This window comes from Diabrotica undecimpunctata, chromosome 7, assembly GCF_040954645.1.
Source record: "Diabrotica undecimpunctata isolate CICGRU chromosome 7, icDiaUnde3, whole genome shotgun sequence".
In the NCBI taxonomy this organism is placed as follows: domain Eukaryota; kingdom Metazoa; phylum Arthropoda; class Insecta; order Coleoptera; family Chrysomelidae; genus Diabrotica; species Diabrotica undecimpunctata.
Window position 1 is genome coordinate 81,093,404 of NC_092809.1, and position 20,624 is coordinate 81,114,027.

A 20,624-nucleotide genomic window follows, 5' to 3' on the forward strand; every position below is an offset into this window, starting at 1 on the left:
GGTCAAAGCTATTAAAGATGTTTTGGAATGAAAACATTTAAATTGTTTTGCTCATACGTTAAATTTATTGGTGGAGGACGCACTTAAATGCTGTCGTGTACAAATAGATAAAATAAAAAGTCTTTTTTCGACAATTCGGCAAAAAACACATTTCAAAAAAAGTACCTTATCTTCAGAAAGGCTTTTAAAGTATCAATTACAACATAACAAAGTTCCCAAACGGCCAATCCAAGACGTGGAAACTAGGTAGAACTTCACCTATTACATGTTTAAAATAATGATCGAATTAGAAGAGGCAATCCGTTCCACATTGGTATTAGTTAATACAGACTTAGACTTAGACCAAATCTAAATAATGAAGACTGGATTATTTGTTCTCAACTTTCCCAAATTTTACGGCCTTTTAAAGAAATAACAAGTACAATGAGTGGCCAAAAATACTTGAAGGGTAGTTCAGTGATTGTTATGGTACGCTGCCTGCAAGAATCTTGCAATAAAATCTTAGCAAACGGTAACCTTACATCCATAGTATCCGACGTAGTACAATTACTAATATCGGGTTTAGCAAAAAGATTTAGAAGGATAGAACAGAGTGGCACATTGTCATTATGTACATTTATGGATTCACGATTTAAAGTGCAGGGATTTTCTGATAAAAATGCAGATAAAAAAACGAAAGAAAGAGTTAAGAAGCTGGTTATTTCTATAAAAAAAGAAAAAGAAGATTGTACTATTGAAAATCAACCAGTACAAGAAAAAGAAACCGATAAAGATGACTTAAGTCCATGGTGTAATTAATTGGACATGACTCATCTAAACGTACACCTGTATCGAGAGTCCATTACAATGGTGGAAAAACCATCGCCATGTATATCCTAACCTAACCACTATATTCATAAAGTATTGTAAATGTGAACACATGTTCAAAATCTGTTTTAATTTTAAATAAAAGAAGAACACGGTTAACAAGTAAAGTAGAAAAACTTATATAATTAATAACGTGTAATGTAAATGTAAGTACGATTTACTATTTGTATTGTTTAGTTTATTTTTGGGTTGCCGAGATGAAAACCATAAAAACAATAATGGGCAAAACAAGAAGAGACAGGGTGAGAAATACAAACGTTAGAGATCAGTGCAAAATTCAAGATATTGTAAGATAAGGAAGGTAGCGTAAAAGGATGTGGTACAGTGATGTAATACGAATGGATGGGAATAGACTCCCAAAAATTGCCCTAGAAAATAACCCGCCCGGTTTAAGACCACCTAAAAGATGGAGGGATAGTTGGCAATCTACCTCCCAGGAAATTAACCAGAGGCAGCTTCAGAATTAAACAGATCGAAAGATCTCCAAGAAGTGGAAGAGGAGTTTATTTTTCAAGTTATAATAAATATATCCTTCTGTTGCGTCCCGCCATATATTCAAACTTTCTTTTTGAACCTTGAACGACGCTGTGTTAATCCTATGCGTGTGTGCTGCTGGTGCCATGACCGAGGAGGCATGCGCCGACCCATTTTTTTTATGACAAGTGTCATCAACACACTCGACCAGAAACAACCTTACTTTATAATTGTATTTTTAATAGTCGTAAAATAAAGATTTTAAAATCAAGAATTTTCCTTCTGATTATCGCAGAAGAACGTATATTTGTTATAATCAAAAATACGAAAACCTTTTTCATGGTCCTTCATCGCTGGATTGGAATTAATAGTGCCAATAATTAAAACATCGTTTTCGTCATAACCTTGAAGGAGTTGGTTTTGGAATGGAGACTTGGACATTTTGTAAGGTATGAGTTTTCGGTTTTCTTTATTTGAATCAGAATCAGTATAAGTTGTCGTTGGATGAAATGTTGGTTTCGATTGGTCAAAATTAAATGATACTTGACCATATTTTAGTCAATAACAATATAACCTTGCATAATTTTGTTACTATACTTCTTTGGTTACAGTAATTAATTCCTAACACTTGTCGTAATATTGTTATTATAACCTCCAACCCAGACTATGTGCGTTGTTTTTGGTAATATTATATGTGGTTGTTATATAGTAAGTCGACACACTTAGTTATAAATCATTAGTATTATCTAATCGATTTAAATTTGCAATAAATAAACATAAAGTTCATTCTATAGAACTAAGAGTATACCTCGTAATAATTATCGCTATGTTTTCTTTCATAAAATAAACATTTAGTCAAGCTTTTATTTGCTTTCTCTCACAAAATGGCCGATGATTTAGATCTTTTAAAAGGTAAACGTAAAATTATTAAATCAACTCTCACTCGTTTTCATTCATTTTTAAATAAATATATCTCGTCTTCTAATAAAGATTTTAATCAACTCGATTTGCGCTATAACAATATTCTAGGAATTTTAGTGACTTCAATAACATTCAATATAGTATAGAGGTGGCTTCACCACTTGTTGACGGAGATTTTTTAACTGATGATTTTGAACGGGAACTTTTTGAAGAAACTTATTTTAAATTAATTTCTCTTGCTAAAAAAGAACTTGAAGAAATAAGAAGTAAGTCAAGCTCCTCTAAATCAGTTATTTTTGACAATAGTCAAAAGCCTCTCAAAGTTGTAAATGCTGAAGAAAATATTCCAGTTGTACCTAGTAGTATTGAGTGCAACATTGCCAACACATTACAAGCTACCAATGTAAATACAGCATCGAACATTAACTTCTCTTTGCCAAATAATAATGGCATAAACATGGTATCTAATGATTTTGTTGACTCTAAAACACTTCCATTGCCTTCGGTTCACACACCATTTCCTGTTTATGATATTGGTCTTAAACTGCCTGATATCAGTTTGCCTTGTTTTGATGGTTCTTTTGGAGACTGGCTATTTTTTAGGGATACTTTTATCTCTGTCATTCACAATAAACCTAATTTGTCAAAGGTTCAAAAGTTTCATTACTTAAGACTTGTCTTGAAAGGTGAAGCAGCTGAAACTGTACGGAATTTACAAATTTCGGAAGACAGTTATGATGTAGCCTGGCAAAGTTTATTGGAGCAATATGAAGACACCAATGCCCTCATAAATTTTCATGTTAGACAAATATTAAAACTAGAACCAATCTCTAAAGAATCACATTATGATCTTAAGCATATTCAAGATAAACTAATTCAAAATCTTCGGGTGCTAAAAACTCTTGGTGAGCCTACCGATTATTGGTATTGGATTATACCTTATTAATAAACACAATTTATCTTAAGTTAGATAATAAAACTAAGCAAAAATGGGATTCTAAGGTATCAAAAATCACAAAGCTTAAAAAACCCAATCTTAATGATTTTATTGAATTTTTAAAAGATAGATGTAACCTCCTTAAAGCTCAACAACCTGATTCAAAATTCATTGGCAAATCTAATACTTTCAGTCATAAGCCAAAGGCTTTGACTTCCACTAATGCTGCAACATGCACATTTTGTAAATAAAATCACATCATTCAGAATTGCTCCAAGTTTTTACAACTCAGTCCTAAATTAAGATACGAGCGTGTTAAGCAACTTAAACTATGCATTAATTGTTTACGTAATAATCATTTTACTAAAAATTGCACCTCTAGTAAATGTAGAAAATGCAGTAACTTACATAACACTCTTCTTCATTTCGATAAACAATCAGTACCTTCTAAATCTCAAACTTCTGAATCTTAGTCTGATCACTTTGGCTCGCAAGAGCAGCCTAGCACTTCCAACGCTGTCGCATCGTTTTCAAATACTTTATGTTCAGTGGAAAACAAGGATTGTATTTTACTTTCTACAGCTCAAGTGACTGTTCTTGATGATCAAGGCAATTCTCATAATTGTAGAATCTTGCTAGATAGTGGCTCGCAAAGTAATTTTATTACAGATGCTTGTTGCAAAAAACTTAATCTGTGTGTAGACAAAATAAATATGTCCGTTGCAGGAATAAATCAAAGTACTTCCAAGGTCAATTCGAAAACATTAGTTACAGTTTATTCTCGTACTACTGCATACAATGTATATTTATCGTGTTTGGTAGTTGACAAGATTACATCTTGCATTCCGTGTATATCCTTTGATAAAGATTTACTTGACTTACCGTCTAATATATTGCTAGCTTTGAAGGAAGCGTTGAATGGGCAGATATGAAAAAAGCCATACTAAAAGCGGGAAAGGAGGTCCTAGACGAAGAAGAGAAAACCACTAAAAAAGACTGGATGACACCGGAAATAGTTGAACTAATAAATGAAAAAAGAAAATACAAAAATAAAGATGAAAATAAATATAAAACCATCAAGAATAAAATCAAATATGAAATCAGAAAGGCTAAGGAGGAATGGATGAACAAAGAATGCCAGGAATTGGAAGAACTCAGCAACAAACATGACACCTCAAACTTACATAAAAAAATGAAAGAACTTACAGGCAACACCAGACAAAGAAGAACACTCATAACAAGAGATAATAATGGAGAAATACTTACTGAAGAGAGCAAAATAAAGGAAGTATGGGAACAATATATAATCCATCTGTTCCATGACGAGAGAGAAAATGAACAAGATATAGGTGAAGAAAAACAATACCTACAAATTTTACCCTCAGAAGTAAAGAATGCCCTACGGAATGCAAAACAAGGAAAAGCACCGGGTCCTGATCAAATTCCAGTTGAACTGTTAAAAGCCTTAGATGACGGTAATATAAAGAGACTCACCCGAATTCTCAACCACATATATGTAGAGGGCAACATCCCGGAAGAATGGCTTAAATCGATATTTTTACCTCTACCAAAAAACAACAATCCCAAATCATGTAATGACTATAGATTGATAAGCCTAATGCGCCTAGCTAGGAAGACCTTTGACCGAGTGCAGCATATAAAGTTAATAGATGAATTAAAAAACATCAATTTAGACAAAAAAGACATTGAGTTTATTAAGGCTATATACTGGAACCAGAAAGCAGTAGTAAAGGTGAACGATATAGAAACAAATAATATACCGATTGCGAGAGGGGTTAGGCAAGGATGCGTCTTGTCTCCGACGCTTTTCAACGTGTACTCACAGGTCATATTCAGAAAAGCCTTATGGGAAAGAAAAGAGGGAATAAGAATTGGTGGAGAAATCATAAACACCATGAGATTTGCAGATGACACGGTAATTATGGCTGAGAGTATAGAAGAACTACAAACTTTACTAGATGCAATAAATAATGAATGCATTCAAATGGGACTTGACATCAACACAGATAAGACCAAATTTATGATAGTATCAAGGAGTCCTATAAATAATGAACAACTAACTCTTGGTGGACAGCAAATAGAGAGAGTGACAAAATATAAATATCTGGGAGCTTACATCAACACAGAATTAGATCCAGACCAAGAGATCCGGGTACGAATAGAAATGGCAAGGGCAGCGTTCTTAAAATTCAAACAATTGTTCTGTGACAAAAAGCTGAATACTGCGCTGAGACTGAGGTTTGTTGAATGTTACGTCTGGTCGCAACTATTGTACGCGGTAGAAACATGGACACTAAAAGCGCAAATAGTTAAAAAGATTGAAGCCTTTGAACTTTGGATATACCGGAGAATGTTGAGAATTCCATGGACTGCCAGGGTCACCAATGAGGAAGTGCTGAGAAGGATGGGTCGAGACAAAAAATTGTTGAGAACGATAAAAGTACGCAAGACTGCATACCTTGGACACATACTAAGAAATAATAAATATAGTCTTCTGCAGGTCATCATGCAGGGTGGAGTCGATGGCAAAAAGGGAATAGGTAGAAAGAGGAAGTCATGGCTGCGAAATATTCGAGACTGGACAAACATGACTGTAGACGAATTATTCCAAAAAAAAGTTAATCTTTGTATATGGGTATATTTTATAAAAACCCTAAAAGGGCTACATTAAAAACACGAACGTTTTCGGAACAACAGTTCCATCATCAGGTTAAAATACCTAAAATAAGTATAGACCATTTAATTAAAGTAAACGTGGTTTTAAATTTTGACTAAGGTTAAAAAAGCAAAATGGTTATACTTACAGGTTACCATGCCTGAGCCACCAAAATATTTGGGTAAATACCCTTTAAAATATATTGTGTTACCGAAGATAGTACATAATGTTGATAATATTATTTGATGTTTAAATTTTACTTCAGGTAACATACACCCATGCTTTAAGTGAGTTCCAGTGTCCGGAGAGTAAACCTCTTCAAACGGACTTCACCTGGTAACTGATTGACAAGATACCCATGAACGGTGTCAAAAACAAAATGTCAGTGTACCATGAAACAATATTAGTTAAACATAGGATTACTACAGCCAAAAGATTCAAAACTTGATGTTAAAATGATAACAGCAATCCAGATGTTGGGATTTTAAAAAATTTTTTTAATTATTTAATATTGGATATAAAAGATGTAAAATTACTGATGTTGTTAAAGGTCATGTTTGAGAGGATGACGTATGCATTAGGCAGCTTATGTTACTCTTTGTCGTATTTAGTGTGGTCTAAAAAGTGTAATTTGTGACAAATTAGCTTAAATATATGGAATTGTCCTTTTATGTAGCTTACATCTAGGACAAGGAAAATCGAATAGAATATATTTGTAGCTAATGTAAGACTTCGTATTTAAATGAAAGTGTTTGTTACTGCTCGTATGGTAAAAAGGTTTAATATGAGTGAGTCCAATAGATTGAGAAAAGGGATTGAAAAATCTTCCGGCTGAAGGAATTAAATTTAAAACATATGGAATTAATTTACAATTGAAAAGGATGAGCTCCTCAGAGACTTGACAAGAGTAAAAGTAAAGGAAATGACTAAAGAATAAAGGAGAGAGGGTTAAAGGAAAATAAATGAGTTAATCAACAAATTAGAGATAATAGAGGTCCTTCATGCTTAAAGCATCTAGCACCCTGAACAAAATATATTTGATTGTATTAAAATCGGTACATAAAATCCTGAAATTTTATTTATGAATGTGCTGTACTAAGGTGTTGACTAATAAAGTGGAGCGAAGGTTGATTAAGGGTTTTGGTAAAGTGGGAAATAGTGAATTCTGATGAGTTGTTGGGTTATGTTTAAAAGGTTACTGAGTTTAGAACTAATGAGTGGACGGTAGATATATGAAATGACAGAGAACTAGCAAAAGAAAAAAGAATGGGCAGGAATATGATGTAAGCGTAAAGATTGTAAAAATGATGGAATAGTGAGGTATGATAGATATGGTAGGTTATAAAGTTGACAATAGGGGCGGAAAAATTTTTGGAGGGAGGGTTGTGACAATAGTGTAAAGAGAATGGTTGTTTAAAAGCGACAATTGTTGAAAAGGATTAAGGTGTTGACGTTTATAGAGGAAGGTTAGATAAAGAAGATAAGGCGAATTTCAGAAGTGTGGGTTATGAGAAGAGTTGTCGGTGTAAGGGTTGAAAGTCACGGTTGAAAGAAACATGGCGATTAACGCAGTTGGGGCTTCTTTGCTTTTCTTTGACTATTTCCAAGTCTTCATATAAATCTAATTTTAGAAAAATTTTTTGAGGTATATTATGTAACAAAGAGAGGTCTTCTGGTATGTTGAGGGTATGTTTATGTTGTGCGAGATGTTGTGAGAAGGTGGAAGTGTTCTCTTTTTTAGTATGTTCTAGTGAACGGGAAGTTAGTGATCTACAGGTTCTACCTATATATGTAGCATCACAATCAGAGCACTGTAATTTGTAAACACCACTACGATCCATGTACTTGATGCAATCTTTTGAATTGGTTAAACATTGTCCTAGATTGTTCAGGACTTTAAAAGAAATGTGAGTATTCTCAACAGATCTTTTTAGGATATATCTGATATCTCCGGAAACACGTTCTTGAAGGTATGATAAGGAAGCATAATGAGGTTTAATGGTCAAGTCTCTGGGGAACGCAGCCTCTCTCAATAGTTTGAGTTGTCTCTTATGAATAAGTTTGTTAATGAGGTTGGAGTCATACCCATTGTTGGATGCTATTTGCTTTAGAATATTGAGTTCTGTGTGGTAGTTGGATTGTGATAGTGGGATTGTTTCTAGGCGGTGAATATAACTATGGAAGGCTACATATTTATGTGACATTGGGTGGTTGGAAGATAAAGGTATGATATGGTCGGTTTGTGTAGGTTTCCTATAGATACTGAAATCGAAATGGTCGTTTAATCTGGTAATAGTCTTGAGCTAGACAAGTTTGTAATAATTGAATAATTGAGACTTTTTTGTTTTCAATAGTAAATTTTACAGACAACCTGATGGCTTAGCCATGGGTAGTTGCCTTTCCCCTCTCCTAGCTGATATATTTATGGATCACTTAGAATCCACACACATTATAAAAAATCCTGAAATTCTCCATTGGTTTCGATATGTTGATGACTGTTTAGTCTTCATATCAGGTAACTCGAATTCAGCTGATCTATTACTCTCTAAAATAAATCAAATCCACCCAAACATAAAGTTCACTATGGAACTAGAGTCGTCTCAATCTATTAATTTTCTCGACCTTACTATTACCAGATTAAACGACCATTTCGATTTCAGTATCTATAGGAAACCTACACAAACCGACCATATCATACCTTTATCTTCCAACCACCCAATGTCACATAAATATGCAGCCTTCCATAGTTATATTCACCGCCTAGAAACAATCCCACTATCACAATCCAACTACCACACAGAACTCAATATTCTAAAGCAAATAGCATCCAACAATGGGTATGACCCCAACCTCATTAACAAACTTATTCATAAGAGACAACTCAAACTATTGAGAGAGGCTGCGTAAAAAGATCTGTTGAGAATACTCACATTTCTTTTAAAGTCCTGAACAATCTAGGACAATGTTTAACCAATTCAAAAGATTGCATCAAGTACATGGATCGTAGTGGTGTTTACAAATTACAGTGCTCTGATTGTGATGCTACATATATAGGTAGAACCTGTAGATCACTAACTTCCCGTTCACTAGAACATACTAAAAAAGAGAACACTTCCACCTTCTCACAACATCTCGCACAACATAAACATACCCACAACATACCAGAAGACGTCTCTTTGTTACATAATATACCTCAAAAAAATTTTCTAAAATTAGATTTATATGAAGACTTGGAAATAGTCAAAGAAAAGCAAAGAAGCCCCAACTGCGTTAATCGCAATGTTTCTTTCAACCGTGACTTTCAACCCTTACACCGACAACTCTTCTCATAACCCACACTTCTGAAATTCGCCTTATCTTCTTTATCTGACCTTCCTCTATAAACGTCAACACCTTAATCCTTTTCAACAATTGTCGCTTTTAAACAACCATTCTCTTTACACTATTGTCACAACCCTCCCTCCAAAAAATTTTCCGCCCCTATTGTCAACTTTATAACCTACCATATCTATCATACCTCACTATTCCATCATGTTTACAATCTTTACGCTTACATCATATTTCTGCCCATTCTTTTTTCTTTTGCTAGTTCTCTGTCATTTCATATATCTACCGTCCACTCATTAGTTCTAAACTCAGTAACCTTTTAAACATAACCCAATAATTCATCAGAATTCACTATTTCCCACTTTACCAAAACCCTTAATCAACCTTCGCTCCACTCTATTAGTCAACACCTTAGTACAGCACAATCATAAATAAAATTTCAGGCTTTTATGTACCGATTTTAATACAATCAAATATATTTTGTTCAGGGTGCTAGATGCTTTAAGCATGAAGGACCTCTATTATCTCTAATTTGTTGATTAACTCATTTATTTTCCTTTAACCCTCTCTCCTTTATTCTTTAGTCATTTCCTTTACTTTTACTCTTGTCAAGTCTCTGAGGAGCTCATCCTTTTCAATTGTAAATTAATTCCATATGTTTTAAATTTAATTCCTTCAGCCGGAAGATTTTTCAATCCCTTTTCTCAATCTATTGGACTCACTCATATTAAACCTTTTTACCATACGAGCAGTAACAAACACTTTCATTTAAATACGAAGTCTTACATTAGCTACAAATATATTCTATTCGATTTTCCTTGTCCTAGATGTGAGCTACATAAAAGGACAATTCCATATATTTAAGCTAATTTGTCACAAATTACACTTTTTAGACCACACTCCATACGACAAAGAGTAACATAAGCTGCCTAATGCATACGTCATCCTCTCAAACATGACCTTTAACAACATCAGTAATTTTACATCTTTTATTCCAATATTAAATAATTAAAAAAATTTTTTAAAATCCCAACATCTGGATTGCTGTTATCATTTTAACATCAAGTTTTGAATCTTTTGGCTGTAGTAATCCTATGTTTAACTAATATTGTTTCATGGTACACTGACATTTTGTTTTTGACACCGTTCATGGGTATCTTGTCAATCAGTTACCAGGTGAAGTCCGTTTGAAGAGGTTTACTCTCCGGACACTGGAACTCACTTAAAGCATGGGTGTATGTTACCTGAAGTAAAATTTAATTAAAATATTAAACATCAAATAATATTATCAACATTATGTACTATCTTCGGTAACACAATATATTTTAAAGGGTATTTACCCAAATATTTTGGTGGCTCAGGCATGGTAACCTGTAAGTATAACCATTTTGCTTTTTTAACCTTAGTCAAAATTTAAAACCACGTTTACTTTAATTAAATGGTCTATACTTATTTTAGGTATTTTAACCTGATGATGGAACTGTTGTTCCGAAAACGTTCGTGTTTTTAATGTAGCCCTTTTAGGGTTTTTATAAAATATACCCCTATACAAAGATTAACCTCTTTTTGTGATACGTGGTATACAGCCAGCTGCAGGAATTATTTTCCTTGTGGATTTTGAATTATTCCACGTTGCAAAAGACCGAGAAGCTTTTAAAAATGTGGTCGCCAACCTCCGTTAATGGGGACGGCATAGGAAGAAGAAGATATTGCTAGCTGATCCTGATTTCAATGAAAGCACACCTATTGATCTTCTAATACGAGCAGGATCTTTTTGGGAACTACTTTGCTCTGGACAGATAAAACTTGGAACGAATTCACCTATATTGCAAAAAACTTTATTCGGATGGATAATTTCTGGTCCGATTCGATTGGATGAATCAAAATTCACCACAACTCATTGCAATTTTAGTATGAATAATGAAATTTCTATAGTCTTCATTAAAATATCAATTGGAAAAATTTTGGGATATTAATGAGTATCCTTCAAGAAAACATTTTTCTCTAGAGGAATCCTATTGTGAAAAGCATTTCGTAGAAAATACTATTTTTCACCCAACTGGTCGTTTTGTTGTTAAATTTCCTTTGAAGGAACCTATCAATAAGTTGGGAGAGTCTCGAGATATTGCTGAAAACCGTCTTTATTCGTTAGAGAGAAAATTTGCTAAAAATCGATTTAAAGATTCAATATTCGAAATTTATTGACATTGGTTTCTGATTCAAATCTATCTTTAGGTTATTTTTTACCTCATCATTGCGTCTTTAAATCTGATAGCACCACTACCAAACTCAGAGTTGTATTTGATGGGTCTGCAAAGACTTCTTCTGGTCCTTCCTTAAATGATCTTATGATGGTCGGCCCTGTGGTGCAGGATGATTTATTTTCAATACTGATTCGTTTTAGAAGCACAACTTTGTAGTGGGAGCTGATATTGAGAAAATGTACCGGCAGGTACTAGTTGATCCTAAATTGCGTTCACTGCAACGCATTCTTTGGCGAAGGGATCCTTCTAATCCTATATCTGTGTACGAACTAAACACTGTCACATATGGGACAGCGTCTGCTTCGTTCCTTGCCATCCGTTACCTCCATGAAGTAGCTTACAATATTTCCGAGAAACATCCTTTAATTAGTAAAATCATACTAAAGGATTTCTATGTTGACGACCTGCTCACTGGTGGATCAACAATTGAAGAGGTTCAACATATAAGGTCCATTTTGTCAACCATTTTAAATACTTTTGGATTTCCACTTAGAAAATTCGTTTCTAATTCTATCGAAATTGCAAACTCATCCACTGACCCTGAATCATTTGTCAATTTAGGCATAGACGAACCTACAAAAACCCTTGGACTTTTATGGCATCCAAAAAATGATGTTTTAATGTATACAATCAGAGATCAATTTTCCGATCCTGTCACAAAAAGGTCTATTTTAAGCATTATTTCTCAGATATTTGACCCTCTTGGACTGTTACTTCCGTATACAGTAACAGCCAAGTTAATAGTGCAAAGATTGTGGCAGCTGTGTATCACATGGGATGAATCAATTCCTTTGAACTTAACATATCAATGGCAACAATTCAAAGATCAAATCCACTTGCTTCAGAAGTTACAAATACCAAGGCATGCATTATGCATCTCGGCTGAAGTTATAGAACTTCATGGATTTGCTGACTCTTCAGAATCAGCTTATGGGGCAGTTATTTATGTGAAGTCCATAGATAACTCAGGAACTATTTCGGTTCACCTACTTTGCGCTAAAAACAGAGTAGCACCTTTGAAAATTTTAAATATTCCTAGATTAGAGCTATGCGCAGCATTATTATTGGCCGAGCTCATGAATAAAATAAAAGATTCTCTACAACTGCATGTGTCAAAAATTTATTATTATTCTGATTCTACTATTATTCTTTTATGGATCAAATCCTCACCACATCTTTATAAGGTTTTTATTGCTAATCGTATACAAATCATTCAATCACTTTCTAATTCTCAACAGTGGTTTCATATTCCTACTAAGAAAAATCCTGCAGACCTATTGTCTCGCGGTATTCCAGCTCTAGAGTTATGTAATTCTGATTTGTGGTGGCATGGTCCAGAAGAGCTTTTATTACCTTCTTCATTATGGCCTATCAATGGCACTCCACTTGCTCCTTGTTCAGAACTTCCTGAATTAAAGTCTATTAAACAAATTTTCTAACCTCACTAGACTCACTAGGGTTTTTGCTTATGTACTGAGATTCGTGAATAACACTAGACATACACCCTTTAAGTGTACAGATCACTTAACTGTAGAAGAGATAAATAGTTCTATGATACAACTCGTGAAACTGGTTCAGTCTGATAAATTTACATTAGAGATTAAAGCTATCAAAATACATAAGAATATTCCTTCTAATAGTAAGTTGCTAAAATTAACCCCTTTTCTTGATGAATCTGGCATTTTAAGAGTTGGAGGTAGACTTAAAAGATCAGGATATGATTTTCCTAAAAAACATCCTATACTTTTACCCAAAGATCACATTCTGTCTAAGCTAATTATTTTAGATCAACATAATCAATTGATGCATGCAGGGCCTCAATTAACTTTGTACACGCTAAGAGAAAGGTATTGGATACTCGATGCTCGAAAGTTAGTTAGAAAAATCATACATAATTGTATTGTTTGTTTTAAATACCCTTGTGTTCCACTGCAACCCTTAATGGTTGAACTCCCACCAGAAAGAGTAACCCCAAGTAGACCATTCTATAATACAGGAGTAGATTATGCTGGTCCTTTTATGATAAGAGATCGATTTACCAAACCCTATAAAACGATAAAGGCGTATATCTGTCTTTTTATCTGCATGGCCACGAAGGCAGTTCATCTCGAACTTGTTGGAGACCTTACTACACACTCATTTTTATCAGCATTGAGAAGATTTTCTTCTAGACGAGGCAAACCTTCTGTAATTTTTTCGGATAATGGCACTAATTTTGTAAGTGCCTATAAGGAGCTTGGTTTATTTCTTAAACAAGAAAGTAAAACAATACATATTAATTTATCACTTGAAGGTATATCTTGGAAATTCATACCTGCGAAAGCGCCTCATTTTGGGGGATTGTGGGAACGGGGAATAAGATCTGTCAAGTTTCATTTGAAAAGAGTAGTCGGAACCAATGTTTTATCCTATGAACAGTTTCTAACAGTCTTGGTTCAAATAGAGGGAATCTTAAATTCCAGACCTTTGCATCCGTTGTCGTCCGATCCCAATGATACTACACCACTCTCTCCATCGCATTTTCTCATTGGAGAAGCTATCACAAGCATTCCAGAACCAAATTATTTGAATACACCGACTAACAGATTGAAGCAATTCCAGCTTACTCAAGCAATCACTCAAGATTTTTGGTCTCGATGGTCTAGAGACTATATTAGTCAACTTCAGGCTCGAGAAAAATGGAAAAATAATTCACCTAACCTACTTCAACCTGGAACGTTGGTAATCGTTAAAGAAGATGACTTGCCCCCACAAAAGTGTTCCCTGGTGTTGATGGCGTTATTCGAACTGCTACCGTAAAGACTTTGAATGGAAGTTATCAACGCCCAGTGATAAAACTTTGTGTTCTACCAATTATTTAAAGTCCACTAGACTTTCAATGGAGGCGGCTATGTTGCGTCCCGCCATATATTCAAACTTTCTTTTTGAACCTTGAACGATAATAAACACATAAACGATAATAGTGTAAAGTCTTTTATTTATTTATAATTATTTATATTTTGTTGTATTTTATTTACGAATTCTTTACTAATTTATTATATTGTTCTTATTTTAATTTATTAAAAAGCACGATAATTTATATCAATTTATTTAGCTAATAATACATAATTTCTCTAGACGAACGTAACAATTAAAATCGCGACAGCGAATCTTCTTCAAAATTAACTGACCCTCTTCATAACAAAATTCCTCTATAAATATAAAATCCCGCTATTCGAGAACAACGGCAAAGCGACGATCTCCCATCGAAGTAACCAGAAGCTCAGACCGGTCTTATTCGGCCTACCTGGAAACCTCGAGTCGGATGATTCATCATAATTTGGGTCTAGATCCTTCGCCGAAATTTCTACAACAAAAACAGAATTAGTCACAATATATTTACAGTTTTGTAGGCCATGATATTTATTATCGTAACATTGTCCCCCTCTTAAAAGAAGGTTCCTCCTGGAACCTTGTCGGGACTGGAACTGGAACGGTATGCTGGTATCGGCAACTGGACCCTCTTTTACAACTTCCAGTTGTATAAAAATGACAAGGGACGGTTTTCTCTCCGCACCAGTAACTATGCGGATTGCAACAGACTAACACTTGGACTTCTGTGTCTTTAAAGATTTCCTCCACCATATTTCGGATAAGCCTCCAATCTAATTGGCGGCACTCCAACTTTGGCATGGCCAACTTTTGCACGTAGGAATCTAGTACGTGCTCTCTCAATTGAAGTAAGGCTTCCCATACATCTCGGTAGGTAGGTTGGCCACGGGCAGTGTCTTTTGTTACCAGGTAGAAAAGGTAACGTGATGCATCTTGGAGTTTCAGGGTTTTACCGGGAGCTGGCACTTGGCATTGAAGTTCTGCAACTCGACCAAACTTCCTTCGAAAAACGGATGCCAACCCTGGTGCGTCTTTGATACTGGCCGGGATGGTAAGGGCCAGCGAGTAGTCATCGGGGAGTGCGAGTAGATCTTGCTTTTCTTCGATTAAAAAGCACGATAATTTATATCAATTTATTTAACTAATAATACATAATTTCTCTAGACGAACGTAACAATTAAAATCGCGACCGCGAATCTTCTTCAAAATTAACTGACCCTCTTCATAACAAAATTCCTCTATAAATATAAAATCCCGCTATTCGAGAACAACGGCGAAGCGACGATCTCCCATCGAAGTAACCAGAAGCTCAGACCGGTCTTATTCTGCCTACCTGGAAACCTCGAGTCGGATGATTCATCATAATTTGGGTCTAGATCCTTCGCCGAAATTTCTACAACAAAAACAAAATTAGTCATAATATATTTACAGTTTTGTAGGCCATGATATTTATTATCGTAACAATAGTCATTATGTTTGTTCATGTAGGTACTCTCTTTCTTGAAACTACTGTTAAACAATCATAGTTACTTGTTTACGAAAATCGGTTTTAAGAGCCGTAGGCGCAAAATTTCAGGCCAATGCTTTTTAAATGCATTCATTTTTTTCGAATCCTGAGAAAACTAACAAATATTTTTGAAAAATTTAAACGCAGAATGAAAGATTACATTATTACCAAGGGCCGAAAGTCCTTTATAATAAACAAGAAGTTTTTTTTTAATGAGATATTTGAAATTCAAAATCATACTAAATTTTCTCGTTTTTTCATCCCTGTAACTTATTAAAATAAACATTATAGTTTCAGGGACTTTCGGCCATCGGTAATAATGTATTCTTTCATTCTGTGTTTAAATTTTTCAAAAATATTTATTAGTTTTCTCAGGATTCGAAAAAAAAGAATGCATTTAAAAAACATTGGCCCGAAATTTTGCGCCTACGCTCTTAACGATAAAAACGTCAACTACTCATCTCTACTCGTTCTCGTTACCTGTGTCCCTACTTTGATTTGGAGCTTTGACCACGCGACACGAGATGTTGCCAAATAATTTTGTATGAAGTTTGTGGCGTTATATGCAGTTTATTATTTTTATTGGAAATAAGGCACAATCTGACTTTAAAATAAGCTTATTTTGATGTTTAGATTTTTAATTCGGAAATCGTACTTAAAATACGAATCATTAATAAATTTAAGTGGTTATTATTCCCAATAAAAAAGAGTAAGCTGCCATTTAAATCCATTTCGATTACCTTAGAACATTGTTCAAATGCTAAAAAGACAACAGGTCAAATAAAACCAATAAGTTTGGCAACGTTGAATTTCCCCTTTTTTATTATTTCCACTCATGTATTTTCGGCGATATTTAAAGGACGGACCTAATATACCTCTCTCTTTCTAAACAGGTGTTTCTCACTCCATTTCACGTAAGGTCCATACCGATCATAAACTTTTACCTATACTGTATATATATATATATATATATATATATATATATATATATATATATATATATATATATATATATATATATATATATATATATATATATATATAAATCAAAATCATAATATAAGTTCCAGAAAAATATTCTGGTTATCATCAAAATTATGATTTTGATTAGATTAGCAAAATATTACTTCTTGCAAAAAGAAAACCCAAGAATGAGGAATAACTGAATGATAGCGAAAACAAAAAAAACAAGCAAAAAAAGAACAATGGATAAGGTAAATCAGTTATTTCTAGGGTATGTTTAAAGTTTTCACCCAGAATGCAAGCTTTGCTAAAACCTGATATATGTAGTAACTATAACTATATTTGCTCAGTATAAACTCCAAATAACAGAGGATAATAATGTTTTTATGCCTGAAATGACAAACACAATCACAATCAACAGGTTTTCTCACCAGTATGTCATCTTAAGATCAGTCATCCCATGTTATATCCATATCATCACATCAACAGAATAGGACAGATCCCTGTCGACACATTCAAATTTATTTATTCATAACTCTGAAAGCCTGACCACTGTCTGTGTGGATGCAGGCTAATTATATTTATATTTTTTTTAGAACACTTTAGATTATTCTTCGATTGAATTTGTGGAGTGTTAAAACATTATTTGTTTTGACTATTCCATCTATTCATCTATTTTTTTTTTGTTTTCATAATGTCTGCATTTAAGGTAAAACATTTGTTAGTGAAGAAATTGGATTACGAGTGAAGGATTAGGGACATCAATATTGATGAGTCTTCCAATGTTGATCTAAAACGCAAAATATTGCGTGGAGCTTTAAGGCGGGAAGAAGGAAACAGGAGTTTCCGACAGATTTCCGCCTCAAATATTCCTTTTGAGGTGCAACAACATGAGATTAAAGACACTGTGGATGATTTGGCGAAAAGGATAGCCGATTTTAGAGGGACTGTCCAAGATAGCCTATATTCCAGGCTAATATCACGCCTAGCTCACATATCAGGTCGTATTCATCTATTATCTTGCTCAGATGAGGCACAACAAATCTTCCAACGCTCTGTTTCTGTCCGAATCTTAAGTCTAGAGGGCGAACTTGATTCTCGAGTGAGTCCAATAGCAACATCAACTCCAATCTCTTCTGTCCAAGCGGCAAATGCGTTTCTACAACCCAAACCTGTTCTGGTTTATAAATGGGGCATTACATTTTCTGGTGAAGGTCATTATGACCAGGTTATTTCCTTTTTGGATCGAGTGGAATGTCTTCGTGTATCGAGAGGAATGAGTGAAGATGATCTCTTCGCAGCGTCTGCAGAATTGTTTTCAGGTGCAGCTTTTACGTGGTTTATGAATAACCTCAATATTTTTTCAAATTGGTCTGATTTAGCTCAGAAACTTAAGTCTGATTTTCTACCTTACTCTTTTCAAGACGACCTTTTAGATCAAATTAAAAATCGTAAACAGAAGCCAGACGAGTCTGTTACGATGTTCATTAATAATATTTTAGGTATGTGTAGTCGCCTTGAAACACCTCTGACAGATTCTGCAAAGATTAAGATCATCCTGAAATGTCTATTGCCATTTTATCATCAGCAGTTGGCCCTCGTAGAGATCACTAGTATAGCTGATATTACGGAGAAGTGTAAACGTTTAGAAGAAACTTTATCTTGGTCTTCTCACCTTCCTTCTACTTCTCGGCCCTCTTCTTTTAACTCTGTACGTCACCTAGATACTTCCAAACACCGTTCGTGGCAATCCAAAGGCCATGAACGTAATATTTCCACATTGAGTTCTGTAGTTTGTTGGAATTGTCGTGAGTCTGGTCATACTTTTTATGATTGCGGTATCCCTCGTACCCGTATCTTCTGCCATGGTTGTGGTAAAGAAAATACTCTTAAACGTAATTGCTTTAAGTGTTCGGGAAACGAACGATCGGAGGTCCGTCCCCTGAGCGTTTCTCCGTCCACACCCCCATCAGGGAGCCAAACCGATACATCAAACAAAGCAACTGTTCCAACCACTCAAACCCATCTTCCAGTCGAAAAGGAAAAAAACCAACACACATCACACAAAATCACTCAAAAAAGTAACTTCCCAATCTAAAACATTTGATTCGCATAGATTATCTTCCCCAAATTTTAGTGTTAAACGTGATAGTAGTAGTGTAGTAGTTCCAGTATGTATACCAGAGTCTACCACAGGTCAGGAGGATTTTTTTATTTCTGATTCTTCTTGTTTTCCTATTGCATCCTCTGATTGTGTTGGTAGAGATAATAAGTTTAGTTTGGTACCATTTAAAACTTTTGACCAATCAGATAATGATTGTTTTGATTTGAATTCATTATTAGTGAAGAAACATAATGATAATAGACCTTATCTTCCTATTAAGATTTTAGGACAATCTTATTTACCTCTTTTAGATAGTGGCTCAAACATTTCTGTGATAGGTTCACATTCATTAGCTTTATTGAAAAAGGCTAAGATTTCTATTATGCCCATTTCTTCTCTGCAAGTATCTACTGCAGATGGTACAGTTCAGTCTATTACAGGCAAATTTGAAACTGAAATCACGGTAGCAGATTTATGTAAGCAAATTACATTCTATATTATTCCCTCAGTTCAGAATTCTATAATTTTAGGTATGGATTTCTTAAATGCTTTTAATAGCACACTAAATTGTTCTAATTTTTCTTTTTCTGTTTCTCAATTTAATCTGTCTGTACTTAGTACTATTCAGGACTTTTCGAGTTTATCTAGTCTCGAACAAAGACAATTAGAGAATATGATCTCTAAATTTGTATCTCTTTCATCAAAAGACAAGTTAGGTCGTACCTCCTTAATATCTCATACTATTGAAATGGGAGATACCACACCTTTTAGACAATATCAGTATCCTATTCCTCAGGCATGGCTAGTTGACTTGGAAAAGGAAATCAATTCCATGTTAGAGTTGAAAATCATTGAACCTTCCACGTCTTCTTACTGTAGTCCATTGTGGTTAACAAAGAAAAAAGATAGATCTTTTAGGGTCTGCTTCGATGGTCGAAAGTTGAATAGTATTACTTCAAATCGGGATGCTTATCCTATTCCCCGAATAGATGTCATTTTAAGTAAACTTCAGAATGCTAGGTATATTTCTTCTATCGACCTATCTAAAGCTTTTTTTCAAATACCTTTAAGTGAGGAAAGTAAAAAGTATACAGCTTTTGCAGTCAGTGGGAAAGGATATTTCCAGTTTGTCACTATGCCTTTCGGTCTTGTTTCAGCTCCTCAGACAATGTGTCGTTTGATGGATTTGGTTATCGGCCCTCAATTAGAGCCCTATGTTTTTTATTATTTGGATGACATTTTGGTTATAAGTTGTTTTTACGTCTCAAAGAGGCTAACTTGACTATTAATTTAGATAAGTGTCAGTTTTGTCGTCCTAGTCTTAAATTTTTAGGATATGTAGTAGATAGTAAAGGTTTAAGGGCAGATCCTGATAAAGTTACTGTAATATGTGTTATATAAATGTCATATGTAAAGGTGGCTGAAGTCCTAAAAGGTAATGGTAATGACAGTTACCTGTTAGGACAGTTGTCATCTAGGCGCCTGTCGGTAGCAGCCGCAACACTTAGGTTAGAAGTTATTGATACACATGTGTTATGTATTCTTGAATAAACAGCTATACTAAAGATATCTAATGTTTATTTTAAGTCATATCTTACAGTTACAGCCATTAATTGTGGATATTATCGTCGGTTTGTTCCGTCTTATTCTACTTTGTTGTGTCCCTTACAGATTTGTTTAAAAATAGGAAAAAAGGCCAAACCACTACATGG

The 20,624-nt window shown here is 34.4% G+C and overlaps 2 protein-coding genes across 2 annotated transcripts; both read left to right on the forward strand.

Annotated features, from left to right (window-relative positions):
- Window positions 1-11,643: 11,643 nt before the first annotated feature.
- On the forward strand, window positions 11,644-12,906 carry LOC140446490 (uncharacterized). Its single transcript, XM_072539045.1, has one exon. The coding sequence runs from the start codon at window positions 11,644-11,646 to the stop codon at window positions 12,904-12,906; it is 1,263 nt and encodes a 420-aa protein (XP_072395146.1).
- Window positions 12,907-13,018: 112 nt separating this feature from the next.
- LOC140446491 (uncharacterized) lies at window positions 13,019-14,266 on the forward strand. Its single transcript, XM_072539046.1, has one exon. It carries the CDS (start codon window positions 13,019-13,021, stop codon window positions 14,264-14,266), a length of 1,248 nt encoding a protein of 415 aa, XP_072395147.1.
- Window positions 14,267-20,624: the final 6,358 nt, after the last annotated feature.

Bases quoted from the DNA above. Each gene is read 5' to 3' on its own strand.
- LOC140446490 (XM_072539045.1), top strand. From the start codon at position 11,644: ATGTACCGGCAGGTACTAGTTGATCCTAAATTGCGTTCACTGCAACGC.
- LOC140446491 (XM_072539046.1), top strand. From the start codon at position 13,019: ATGATACAACTCGTGAAACTGGTTCAGTCTGATAAATTTACATTAGAG.